Source organism: Falco naumanni, chromosome 7, assembly GCF_017639655.2.
Source record: "Falco naumanni isolate bFalNau1 chromosome 7, bFalNau1.pat, whole genome shotgun sequence".
Taxonomy (NCBI): domain Eukaryota; kingdom Metazoa; phylum Chordata; class Aves; order Falconiformes; family Falconidae; genus Falco; species Falco naumanni.
This window is the reverse complement of record NC_054060.1, coordinates 7,784,278-7,797,573: the sequence shown is the minus strand read 5'-3', so window position 1 is coordinate 7,797,573 and position 13,296 is coordinate 7,784,278. Positions and strand designations below refer to the sequence as shown.

General features: G+C 39.9%; 1 protein-coding gene across 2 annotated transcripts in view; it reads right to left on the bottom strand.

Annotated features, from left to right (window-relative positions):
* The window catches only part of LOC121090857 (protein FAM169B-like), a 40,339-nt gene that overhangs the window by 26,626 nt on the left and 417 nt on the right, over positions 1 to 13,296 (bottom strand). The window contains exons 1-2 of one of the 2 annotated variants that reach the window (XM_040599605.1): positions 1,972 to 2,203; positions 678 to 811 (exon numbers count right to left, since the gene is read on the bottom strand). In XM_040599605.1, the coding sequence (XP_040455539.1) occupies positions 678 to 811; positions 1,972 to 1,987 (150 nt within the window). In that variant the 5' untranslated portion in view covers positions 1,988 to 2,203. Of the gene's footprint in view, positions 1 to 677; positions 812 to 1,971; positions 2,204 to 13,296 lie in introns of those variants that run through there. The other variant, XM_040599604.1, reaches the window with a different exon arrangement.

Below are 13,296 nucleotides of genomic sequence, written 5' to 3'. Positions count from 1 at the left end.
GAAAAGCCACCATATTCCAACTAATTAACTTACTGGTTTGATAGTACAGTAACAGTTAGCCCAGTACACGTTTTATGATCTAGAAAATACCCAGAATGCAAAGTTTCATTGGTTGACTGAAGTTAGAATTTTTAATAGGCCTGCTCAGTCATCTCCAATGCATTCCACCCAGGTGGCTTAGGAATGGATCCTAAAGCTTTGGCACCTACAGTATCTATACCATCTATTAATCACATCTGATCAGAATTCCTTTGGGAGAACCCATATTCAAAATTGTCAGTATAAGTATTGGAAAGAATGGAAACAAAAGATAAACTCTATCATAATACCTGTGTGTAAACTGTGCAGTAGAGGCAGAATATAGAGCTGCACCATGGTATAAAGGTCTATCAAATTCATTCTTGATCCAGTCCTATAAGGAAGCAGATCAAGATGCGAAGCTCAGCTAAGTACTTCAAACCCTCATCCACACTCAGAAGGTTTTAGACTTGTAGTTTAAGCTTATCTCTCATTTGTAGAATGCAAACTATTGGAAATAATGCAGAATTTGCTGATTTTAGGAGATTTCTAATCTGGCCACACCAGTTTACCCCTATTCACAGACAGACTTATGAATACAACCAACAAACTAGTTGGCAAGTATCTAACTTGCGGTATGAAAAACATCAGCCTACTACCTTTTCTCCTCCAGGGCTCAAAAAAACATCAGGAATGGACAATGATTTCTTCAAGAGTTTTTCATAGTACGTTTCAGCATCTACTTGCAGAACCTCTGGATCTCCCGCTAACGTATCTACCAAGTAAAGGCAACCTGTAGTTAAAACAAAACACAAGATAGATTTACTTTTTGAATGAACTAAGAAAACGTAAGCTTTAAAACCTCTATTTCCCCAGCAGATGCTTGGTGTAGTTGGGCCCTTATTGTTCCCATTAGATCCTTTTGTATAATCCTAGTTTAAAATAGTAAGGCTGCTAAAAAGTCATCTATATGTTATTTACCTCTTGCAATGCAATTTTACAAAGTAGAACCATGACAACATCAAATCACATTTGTGTCCTTCGAATTGAACAAGGACAGTCTCAAATTTCTTTAGGTGTAAGTAAATTGCTTTAAAGCTGCAAGAGTAAAAAAGCTTCTTCAAAACAGAGCCCGAGTTTTAGTACTGTCCAGAAACATAACAGGAAAAGAATTCCAAAGCTTCCACTCTTACTTGGAAGACTGCCCTTTTATGGGTCAGTCCGCGATCTGTTGTATATCATTAGCTTTTTCTTTTTCTTTTTTAAGTAACTTCAATTGGGCACTTTCAAAACAATGAAATAATGTCAAAAATATTAAAATATTTACCTACATAAGAGTTCCCAAAATAGTAATCATCATCTTTTATGCAACCTAACTTTTAATCCATGTGACTCTATGCTGAAGGGTATTCACGCAAGTTATTTGTTAATTGCATGGAAACAAAAATTACATACATCTGATGCCTGTTACCTAAACACAAAGTCCAACTTGGTGCTCATGAGGAACCAAGCAACCTCCTTCCGATATAACAACCCAGATTCATTGGTGGTTCATCACCAGCTCAAGGTAAAGAACATCAGAAGAAACGGGTTCACAGTCTGAATAGGCTTCTGCCAGTCTTCTATCATAGGAAGGAAACAGTTTCAATTTAAGAGGCTTTCAATCAACAAGCTACACTTGGAACTCTTGTGAGGCCCCAACCGAGGACAAAATCTGCTACCACATTGCTACAGTTGGAACCTTATTCTGAATGCTCAATTTTTAATCATAGCTTGCTCTCACATGGCTGCTCCTGTGACCCAAGTTTAATGTGAGATAACTGCATTGATACTAAGTGCCAAGTAAACAGCTGAGACAATGAACAGTCCTACGAGGGCCATTTCAAGAACTGTCTGTATTAAGATTCAGAAACTATGAATCATAAAAGTACCATATTGAAAATGATACCTTACCATGTAAAAGTAGCATGGGATTTGCAGTACCAGGTCAGAATATTCACCCACGGTGCCACCATTTCTCTGGCTGTGATCAGTATCTGATTCCTCAGCAAAAGGGTAAGAAACTAGAACTGATAATTCACCACCACCCAGCACTGCTTAAAATGCTTTAAACACTCTTTTCCTGCCCTTTGCAGGCAATCAGCTCACATCCTGAGGCTTGACAGCAAAGCTATGTACTCAGAAGGCTGAACAGAAGCTACTCTCTAAATGGTTTTCATAGTGTGTTTGCATGTGACAAAATGGGAGAGAAAACAGCATTGCAACACTGGCAAGTTGAGTCACACAATAAAATCCCAGCCAGTACTTAGCAGTGGCAGTTTTCTTCTGCAGCAGCCTTCCCGAGCGTGCTGTGTAACACCACCAAGCAAAGAAGCCATATAAGGGAAAGAAAGTAAAGATTATTATTATAAACTTCAGTAGTTTACTGCAGTAAATTTACTAGTAAATTAATTCTTTGCAAAAGAGCAGCATGTAAGACTTAAGTTTAGCACAAAGAAAAACATTTGCCATGCTAATAAATACTATTCATGAGATGGCTGCTTACAAGGCTGCTTACAAGGCTGCATCCTGCCACTGTTAAGCCAAAGCAACTTAATAAGCACAATCATGTTTTCTCCTCACTGAAACAACTAGTGCCTTCAAAGTTACACTAACTTTCTGGTACATAATATGCTTGTCTTCTAAGGTAACAGTGACCATTTGAAGGATGAAATAACATTACAGACTAAATAAAGAACCATTGAGAGAAAACTTCTGATCAACTTTCCATTAACACAGCTTTCCACAGAAGTAATTTTTTCTCTACAAAATGCTTTTAGACTTTCAGTTAACTTGTCTTTCCTGTGTAACACTCTGAAAATGTGAGCTAGGAGCACATATCCCAAACCTGTCTTGGCTTCTATACATAAGGGAGGCGGGGAAAAGTGTGAGAGTGAGGTTCTTTTAGGGACAATACAGAGAAGAAGCCTAACTTTAGGTGTCCTGGAGTGTCCTCAAGAAGTCAGTTGTGCTAAAGCTAGCTTTTGGGAACATCCCTCCAAAACTTGCACCCACATGCACGTAAGACTAATACTGTTCTGCTGCCATAAGCAGGAGAAAAATCACTTCGAAATTTTTTTGACGTTAACTAATGTGTTTCCGAGTTTTCCCCAGTACGAAGTGACGAAATTATATTTGCCCTCCTGTATATGCCCTTTTATCTTTTTTGTGTATACAGAAACAAACAAACAAACAAACCCCTCGACAAAGTCTACCCATAACTATTGTTACTAGGCATTTGAGCACAATGATAATTATTGCTGGCTAACAGGATGTTATAAAGGTTCCAAAATCAAACGCAAAATAATCTGTTAACTTCACTTTAAAAGACAAGCAGTGCTATTCTTCTGTGAGTGCTGTAGTCCGAGGCCCCTGTCAGCATCTTGTGATACCAAAACTGCAAACTTTCAAGAACAGCCTTTTAACCTCATTTGAATTACAGCATTTCATTCGAATTTCATCTTACCTAGCGGCAACAAAAGAGCACATTGTGGCAGCCAATCTGCTAGACACCCAGCGAGCACTTCTTTCAAACGGGCGATGTGCACAAAGGGTTACCGTCTGCGGGAGGGAGGGAGGGAGGGTGGGAGCAAAGGGGAGCAGGAGGGGGGAGTCATAAAAAGGGGGCCTCTTGCTGCAGCCACAGAGGAGGGGCCATAAACCCTAAGGAGAGTAAATTTAGAACGGGAGGCCTACTGCATTAGAGGGATTCCTGACATTCGTGCTGAAGTGGCTGACATCTTAAATAGCCAAAGCTGGTAAACAAGGTCAAGACATCATCTAGGTGGATTCTACAGCAGCAGTGACAATGAAGACAGGCACCAGAAGGTCTTTCACTGGGCACCAGTATTCAGGGCAAAGGAGGAGGATTTGTATGCAATTCCAGTGAAAAAAACTTACCTAGAGATATATAAAGGAGAAATCTTACTGGGCATATTTCCATTTCAAGCATAGAGAATAGATTTTAAAGCAAAAACTAACACTGCTTCTGCTTCTCCTCTCTTTTGTTTCCATGGAGCAGTCTGGGCCACATTCTCAAGCAAGGATGTGTTAGTGCATCTCCTCTCACTCTCGTGATCTGTCATCAATTTGCACTAAGAATCTGATTTCTCAAATGAAATGTGACAGCTAAAACTAGCTATACAAACAAGCAGCCACTGCCCATACAATTCAGTCATCTTTATGAGGTACTACCCTCCAGCACCTATAGGTACCCTCAGCATAGAACATCACACAGCTCTGCCAAGAAGGCATACACCAAGGCCCCCGTGTCAGTCCAGATCCCTAAAGTCAGCTTTTTTTAAACCCACTGCTATTCCACTTCTGATCTTCTCTAGAAGAGAGAGATGAGTTTTATGGTGGTTTCATGAAGTGGACAAATATTCCTCTTGAGAGGTAAAAGTCAGACAAAGTTCACTTCACTTAAGGTCCAAAAAGATCGGTATGTGGGAATCCAGATAGATCTGATTAACATACTTATGTTCTGCATCAGGTAGATAAATAACAAATGCAATCACAAAATAGAAGACAATATTCTACCTTAAACTAGAAACTAATTTTTGTAGATTAGAGACAGACCCACATCATTACAGATTCAGCAAGAATTTCATTCTATCAGTTATAGCGAGCAGGAAATATTTTTCTGTGGGCAAAAGAATTTATTCTCAATACAACAGAAAACACATGGTGGACACACTTGTATGTGAAATTCCACAAGTGAAACTACAGACTGCTGTAAAGGCCAAAGGCAAACGACATGCTTCAATCTAATCAGATATTCTGAAGGTTCTTTTTGGTGATCTTTCTATAGCCTCTGCAACTAAACCCTGTGCCATAATAGAAATAATTTACCAGTTTATGGATAGCCACACTTATTAATATAATGCTACAGCAATTCAAATAGTCATTATATCCCCCCAGCTCTCTTTCACTAGACTAATCATTTTAGTACCTATGTATTAGTTTTACTATTTTGCCATTATCTAACAAACCAGTTACAACCTGGGACAATCAACTCTGTCTCTTTGTAAAGATGGTTTAAATGCTCATTTAAGTTTCAAATGAGTATGTACTGCCAATATACTTAAGTTCTTTATGACCATGAAGCCAATGCACAATTTATTAAACAAGTGATACCTGCTTTCATTGTCAAGAATTTTCTATTCCTGCATTCATGTGTAGCTTATTAATACTATTTCCTTTAGCCATCAAAGTTGGTGATACAGTTTTTTCAGACTAGATACACCACTGGGTTGATTAAGATGCATTGAGGTATTGCTGGTACTCCCAGGAAAGACTTACTTGTTGAAAAGCCCATTTCAGAGATTTGTAAGGGTGTTTAGAATGCAGCCAGATTGCAAAGCAAAATACATCAACCTCACCACAGATGAAGCATGAAAAGTGTTACGTCTGAAGTGAATTAATCATTTATCCTACAACTACTTTTTCATGTTCTACAAACACAGAGAATGATACTACACACATCCATTAAGAATTGTATGTTTACACAAGAGACATCAGTCACCACAGGATTTGTATCTGGAGTGTGTATCGTTGTACATTTGTGTAAATCTGTGTAAAAATATGAAAAATACTTAAGCCTGATTTCTAGTGGTCCAGAAACAAGGTAGATAAAAAGAAATTAACATTTCTGACTTTCAAATTTCATTACTTCTTATTGTTTTGCCATTTCTAATGCTTGCAAATAGCAGTACTAGTTTTATTTACTTTATTTTCATGTCAATATGTTTCACAATTTAAAACAAACAAACAAAATTTCAGCAGGTTTTAAGTGTTTCTTACAGCATTGTGAGGGTTTTTTGTCCAAGAACTACTCCCCTTCCCCCCCCGCCCCCCCCCCCCCCCCCCCCCCCCCCCCCCCCCCCCCCCCCCCCCCCTTTTTTTTTAAAATCAAAACCCACTTTGCAATATGAGACAAGCAGGTACCAAAACAAAATGACAGTATATCATGTCAATATTTAGGAAGGAGCATTTTTGTAACCAAACCAGGCAACTGAGACCAGAACTCCTAAGATTTATTCTTAACACAGGTGTGCTTTTGTGGCTCCCAACAAATCACTTCATCTTCTGTCTGGTTTCTTATCAGTTAAGCGTATGCCTTATCTACCACTTCAAAAGGGTGTGACGTTTTTTTTCCTTATCAGTGCCTCTGAAGTCACAACATAAAAAGACAAAGAAGTCATAAAACACGAATCGTTCTCTGTTCCCCTGTGGAATTCACTGCCACACTATGGCAGCACAACCATGACAGTGCCTAGGATCTAAAGACAACTTCTTCTGCCCTTCTAAATCGTGCACGTACAACAAAAGTGCTTTCCATTACCCTCTCACAGGAATGGAAGCTCTGTGTTTAACAGCAGTGCTTTACATCAGCTCTTCTTTCCTTCCAATGAGCTTGACCAACTCTATGCATGTGGTTATCATTAGGCAACCATATTTGTTTAACCTTTCAAAGGAAGGAAGAGGTCTTTGGCACGTTTCTGGGAGTACATGCAGAACCCGTCTCTCATGTCCTGAATTTAATTGAGCAAGTACATGTTAAAACCCCAAGTTCTAGTGTAAGTGAAACTTCAGTATCATAATGTGTGGTGGCAATGGAACTAGTGGGCAAATGCTGTGGTGTGGTGTCTGTCCAACGCAACAAGGCAGCTCTTAACCACACGCTGTACAACATTAATGAAAACAATGTTCTTCCCCACTGCATTGCTTTTCACCATTACTAATAGAGCAATCACTCTTGAAATAAAGGACAAAAACAATGCATTAGTGTTAACAGGTTTCTACGTTTCAATCCAAAGATGCCATTTGTGTACCATTTACTATTCTGTCACTTATACTATCACAATTCAAACGGCAATAAGAGTTTTAGAAGACAAACTAAATACAAGTTTCTGCCTGTAAATAATTTTCTGCTGTGGAATCAATAAATGAAGGCAGAAGGCAAATAAATAATCCTAATCCCATTCCCAATTAAGAAACCAAACAGATTAAACAGATAAGTTTAGCTGTAGCTATACATGTCATCACTACAAATTCTGTCACTCGAATGAAGGGCAGACCAAATGTCAGGCATCTCAAATGCAGGATGCTACCATATTAGCCATCCCGTTCCCCCTAACACGTTTTTTCTACTGATTTCAGAAAAGGGAAGAAAAAAGCTTGAGGTATACGTATATATTTAGAAGAACATAGATGAGCAAAGGCAGAGACTAGACAAGCCTAACTCTGAAAAATGTCAAACACCTTCAATTTCCACTTGCTTCAATGAGCTCTGAAGGCCCTCAGAATCTCCTGTGACCAGGGTCTATAAAACACGTTACTTGTTTTCCAAAACTTAAAATAATCCACACCTTATGAAATGGGGGGGGGGGGGGGGGGGGGGGGAACTAAAACAAAAAAGGGAGTTAATTTATTTAATGATTTAGCTCTTTTTGGAAAAATACCTAGATGAAACCACATTATTTAAAGTGTTTTCAAAGCTAGAAAAGCAAGTGCATCTTGAAAGAATCACATAATGGCAAGTGCATATTGAAGGGATATTTCCCCCACTCTAACCTGCAGTACTCCTGTACTGAAAGTTTCAACAAACAGGTTCCAACGATACCCACTTTGCCTCAGTCACTTACAAAAATAAAGCCACACCCAACTCATAGTACAGATAAATTAAAATACATCAGCGTAAACAGGCTATCCCCTGTCCTATTATACACAGAACGCACATCTGGACTGGCATGTTTTGCATAGAACTTTGCAAAGTTCTAATCTAATGTAATTGAAAAAAGCTGAGGTGGTATGGCCCGGAAACAGACTTTATAAATAAAAACTGTAGCATACTGTTAAACCATGGAAGTGCTACCAGCTGTAACTATGACATACCAGGAATTCATACTTCCGCACATTTAACTCTCTTTTTCACAGAGCTTAGATATAAAAAAGGAGGACACTTACAGCATAATTGAGGGAAGATATAGTCCTAAAGAAAAGGGATATTCAGGTTTGTAATTAATTAAGGCTTTAAGGTTCCTGTTCACATCAGGTTTTCATCAAGGAAATTCCATTGATTCAGTGGGATTGCTGCTATTACCTCTGAACCTGTGAACATCAGAATTGAGTTCTTAACGTGTACTGGTTTTCATACAACCAAGAAATGGGTAGAAATGTTCCTGGAAAAGTCCAACATCAACTACTGGAGGCAGTGGTAAGGATTTTCTTGATTAGGTAAGACAAAAATCTAAATTTGACAGCTTAATTATTTGTCTACCCCCTAAACAAAATAAAATATACAAGAGAAATATGCAAGTTTTCCAGAACAACTGTGTCCATATCAGGGGCTTTTTCCAACAGTTAGTTATGTCAGTGCTACATCTCACTTCATCATATCCATAGCCAAAATAGCTATGCCAGAAGAAGTTCATAGTCCAGGTGCGACCTCAAATTAAAGTCCGACTCTTAAAATTTAAGCAAAGAAGAAATGGGAGGCCCTGAATGACACTGAAATACATCACAGAAGTTTCTCATTATTCAAAGAGACTGATTTGAAAGGAAAATGACAGAAAAGATTCTGTGAACAGCAGCTGAGCTTTTATGAATCACAAGTTCAAATGCAGATAGTGGTAATTCAATCCTTTATAAAGACGGAAGACAGAAAAGAGGATGCACTGGTCAGAAGTCATCCTACAACTTAAGGGAAAAGAGGAAGACAATATCTCTCACAGCAACAGACAAGGAATAGTGAAATGGCAGGAAATGACAACTGAGTTTGGCAAATGGTCTAGCATAAAGATGACTTCACTCCATAGGGAGAAGCCAGACAGACTGACAGGACAGTTTCAGAAAACAGCTGTATTTTAAGATCAAGGAGCATTTGAAATTATTACTGAAACATCCGCTGTCACAATCTGGCACCAGGGCCAGTATTTAAGTACCACAAGAAATACATTTCCTTGTTACTACCATATTCAAAAGGTGGAGAAACCTAAGGCCGTACTAAACACGGCCTTTATCTTCATGTCATACAAACTACATGCAGTGTGTGGCATACCAAGAGTACCTGAAAGCCCTGGTTTCCTGCCAGAAAAGACAATGTTCCCCAAACAAATGAAGTAGTGATGAAAATACGAGACAACTGTCTAGATTTTCAGGGATACCAGTTTCAGATACCACATAATTTGAGTTGCAAATGCTCCCACCAGCAGAGTGCATAAGTCTGCCTAAAAAAGCCCAGCAGCCTTTCTCCAAATTACTTGCAAGAAGCAATTTGTACAGCCAGAATAATCTCCAAATAAAGCAACTAGTTTGAGAAAAAAAAAAGGAAAAAAAAGAAACAACAACAAAAAAATCCCTTCCCCCAGTAATTTCCACTTTGCTAAGTTTATTATGTGGCTGCAAATTAATACATCACCTGCACTAGCTATCAGAAGTCTCTTAGCCTGTCTCAGACCTCACTTTAATAAAAGGCTGCAAGTAGTGGAGGAAGTATGTAAACATCTCTTGTGTGTGCTGTTGTGTCAGCTATTCTACATGTCTTTGAGGGTGCTCCAAAATCAGCATGGCTCTGCTTTTCCCTTTTTCTCCTTTGGGGAGAAAGAAGAAGCAGAGAAGGAAGGACAGGCTGGCAACAGAAGACTAACTCTTTGCTTGTTGTGCTCTTGACAGTAAGAGCTGAGAGTGTTCAAATTCAGCTTACACAGGTTCTTCTGTAAGGACAAAAGAAACCACCGGTGGTGGTTAAAAACGCAAAAGATTTTGATTGTAATGGCTTGACAATCAGCCAAAGATTTGACCAGGGAGAAAAACACAGCAAGGCAGCTATGACCAGAATGGAAGAAACAAGGAAAAACACATGGCTTGACTTCAGAGCAGAAAATTGACTTAGGCTTTGCATAAACGACAGCATACCTCCAAGCTTGCCTGATCCACAGTCTGCCTGGAATGAGAACATGCAGTCTAAAAGCAGAACCTATTAAAAGGCATAATGTTTCTAAACGGCATCTGTTACGTACTAATAAGCATTACTTAAAGGACACAGGCCTTAAATTGCTACCAAACGTGCACTTATCTAAAACTGCTGCAAGGCAATCATTACAAAAATGTCACATGACACCATGGGAATTTGAATAATATAAAATGTTTTTATTTAGTTTGGCTTGAAATCATTATGCAGAAAAAATATGGAGGCACCTTCTGAGATTTTGAAACTCTGCAACTTCACAGGAATGAAACACTAGCAAGAATTACATCAGCGGAGCCATTTGCCATCTGTTGTCAGTAATACTATAAAGACCAGCCACCAGACAGCAGTTTCAAAGGTTACGAACACAACGTTTTTAAGCATCCACAGACCTCTCAGTAGCTGAGCAGGACATGGTTTACTTCAGATACGTGCAACCTGAGGGTCTGCCAATCACTTTGCAAAGACAACACACCAGAATTGTGAATTGCCATGCAAAGCGTTCGGGAGTCTCTCAGTATGCAACGTGGAAAATACATACCAGGCTGTTCTATATAGGTTCTTATAACATACAAGCATAATGTCTGCACACCTCCCACTTGCAAATTTAAACTGGCTAGACTTTCTCTTGTGGTGTTTGTTTTCTCGTACTTTCCCCCAAGGGAAGGAGTGTATTCACTGCAATGATATTATGCAAAAAGACTCAGGTTTGTTTGCTGGGTTTTGGACTGTATTTTTCCTTTGGGGGAAGTAGTTAGGATTTTGCTTCCTGTTTTCTTTCCTTCTAGAACCTAACTACTTATTTATGTTAAAAAAAGCAAGGTTTCAATAACTTGCCTTACCTGGAACACGGAATGCAAGGAGGTTATAACACCTCAGCGTGAGTAAAATTCTACCTGTTCCATACAGGAGATTTTAGTTATACTGAAGCAGTATGCTTGTTGATAAGCCCCATCCCAGATGAGTAGCTTTTCCAGATGTGGGGACCATATTCATGATACATAGCTCCTACATGCTACCTGAATTTTGTGGTTCTACCTTCCAGGCTGCTGACCCCATGCCTGTAAATTGATTTAACATGGATTCCACAGAGGGCAGGGAGATTTCCATCTTCCTAGAGAGACAGATGGAAATTTAAGGCTTCATTAATGCAATTGTTAAACTAGACATACAGGTTTCTCATCTGGCAACTATTTCTCAGGCTCCAGAAGTCACACATACGTTGTTACTCACTGAACGTCCTTCACATACAAATCTGACTTTCAGAGTGTTCTTAAGAGAAAAAGAACTTGTGACAAGGTGGAATTGAAAACAAGAACCTCAAGTTCTAGGTCAACAGCTGGCCTGCTTCTTAATGGTAACATTTGCCTAGGCCTATTAAGGGGCTTAGAAACCTGGAAGTATAAGCAATCTTGCCCTGTGAGAAACAGTTACAGGAAAAGACCTCAAGATCTAGGTGTAGCATCTCAATTACAACATGAACTGAAAAGCATCATTTGCACAAGAAGAGCTAATGGTGGACACCCATATGCTCTTGAAGTGTGGTGTATACTCAGCCTTTTGCCAACTGTTCCATAATTATTTTAAACATAAGTATATACAATTAAACAACTAAGCCAAAACTTGGACAATACCTAAAACCCACAGCAGCTGTCCTAAAAGAGGAAGGGGATAGAAGAAGAACTGTTCTAAACATTCAACGTCAGAGTAATGAAAAACTCAGGGGAAAACCACAGACATTAACTGAAGTGCCCAACAGTACAACATTTGCTTGGACATGAAAAACCAAGGCCCATTCATCTAGAGATATTTTATTTAAAAACATCAGCAGAATTCAGAGTCTTCCAAAAAAAATCCAATAGCATTATTACAAATGTTTGACTTTCCAAAGTGGCTGATAGGAAGGCAAAAATAGAGCAATCTGACTATGGCACATTTAGCCATGAGCAGCTAGAGGAACTAATGAACAACATCATTATTTTACTGAAGGGGATGAAGTAGGTGCTTTAGATAAATGGCAGCAACTTGAACTGTGTTTCAGAAGATAAATTCACTTTCTCTCCATTTACCTGCTAGCGTGACAAATTAAGAAAGAAGAGTATAAAAACAGAGCAGGAGGGAAAGCAGTGCAAAAGCTAACTGAGGTGATGCAATGGGCCCTTATCCAAACAAGTGCGTGAACAAGAGATTCTTGGAAGTGCTCCTAGTCAAATATAAACCAGGAACACTACACACGCCAGACTCCCTTGGAAATCCATGGCCGAACATGTGCAGAAGATCCACCTGTCTTAAAATCAGCTCCCTTCCCAAGCACTAAGAGTGTTGCCATTTGGGAAACTAACAACGTTTGCTCATTTCAAAGCAGTGTAAGTCCAGCACTTACTGAATGGCTGAGCTCTCTTTATTGGCCTCTGCCTACTGTCAGAAACACCAGCAAACTAACTTCTGCCGAAAGGAGATGAGGAGCGAGTGGCTTCTTTCCCAAAAAATTCATCACTGAAGACCATGTATTTCCCTGTTCCCCAGTCAGCTCATGATCAACAAATTTTACTGAATGCTTTTTAAAGAAAGGGTAGTATAGAAAGTCTTTTACATCTCATCTGTACACCACAATAATCCAACTAATTATTTGTCTGTGGTAAAGAAGCAACGTTTACTGCTTCTGCCCGTCAAACTACGCTGCTTTTGTCAAACCACGTTCTTGCTCAGTTTGGGTAAACACTCGCTGACACTGCCTGAGATGGTAGCCTTAAAAAAAAAAAAAAATTTTTTTTACACAGTATTGCCTCAGCTCATTAGTCGTTCTCAAGTACTTGGCCATTAAAAGTGCCAAAGTTGTGCACCTGTGCTGTGAGACCTCTGAAGATGCCCTGGTAGTGGGCACTCCGAGATGGGCCTTTCACCGGCATCACCTCCCGAGCCAAAGCTGATGGAAATCATCAGGCCAGGCCCCCTCTACTTCAGGACAGGTTTGGACTAGCCTAAAATCTGGGAAAATTACCCGTACGGTATCTTGGGAAGAATGCAAAAAACCCTGTGGCAGCCAGCTCTGGTTGACCCTGCCTTGTGCAGGGGGTCGGCGCTAGACCGTCTGCCCCTGGCGACCCCGTGAAAGCAGGGCGCTGGGATCAGTGCAGAGCCCGCTCAGCGCCGCAGGCCACCGAGCAAAGTTCTCCTGGAAGGGCCCGAGCGTGCCGCGGCGTTCTGGCCGCCCCTGGCAAGCCCGGCGGCGGGGAGCCCGCCATTTCGGGGCGGCGGGGGGACACAGG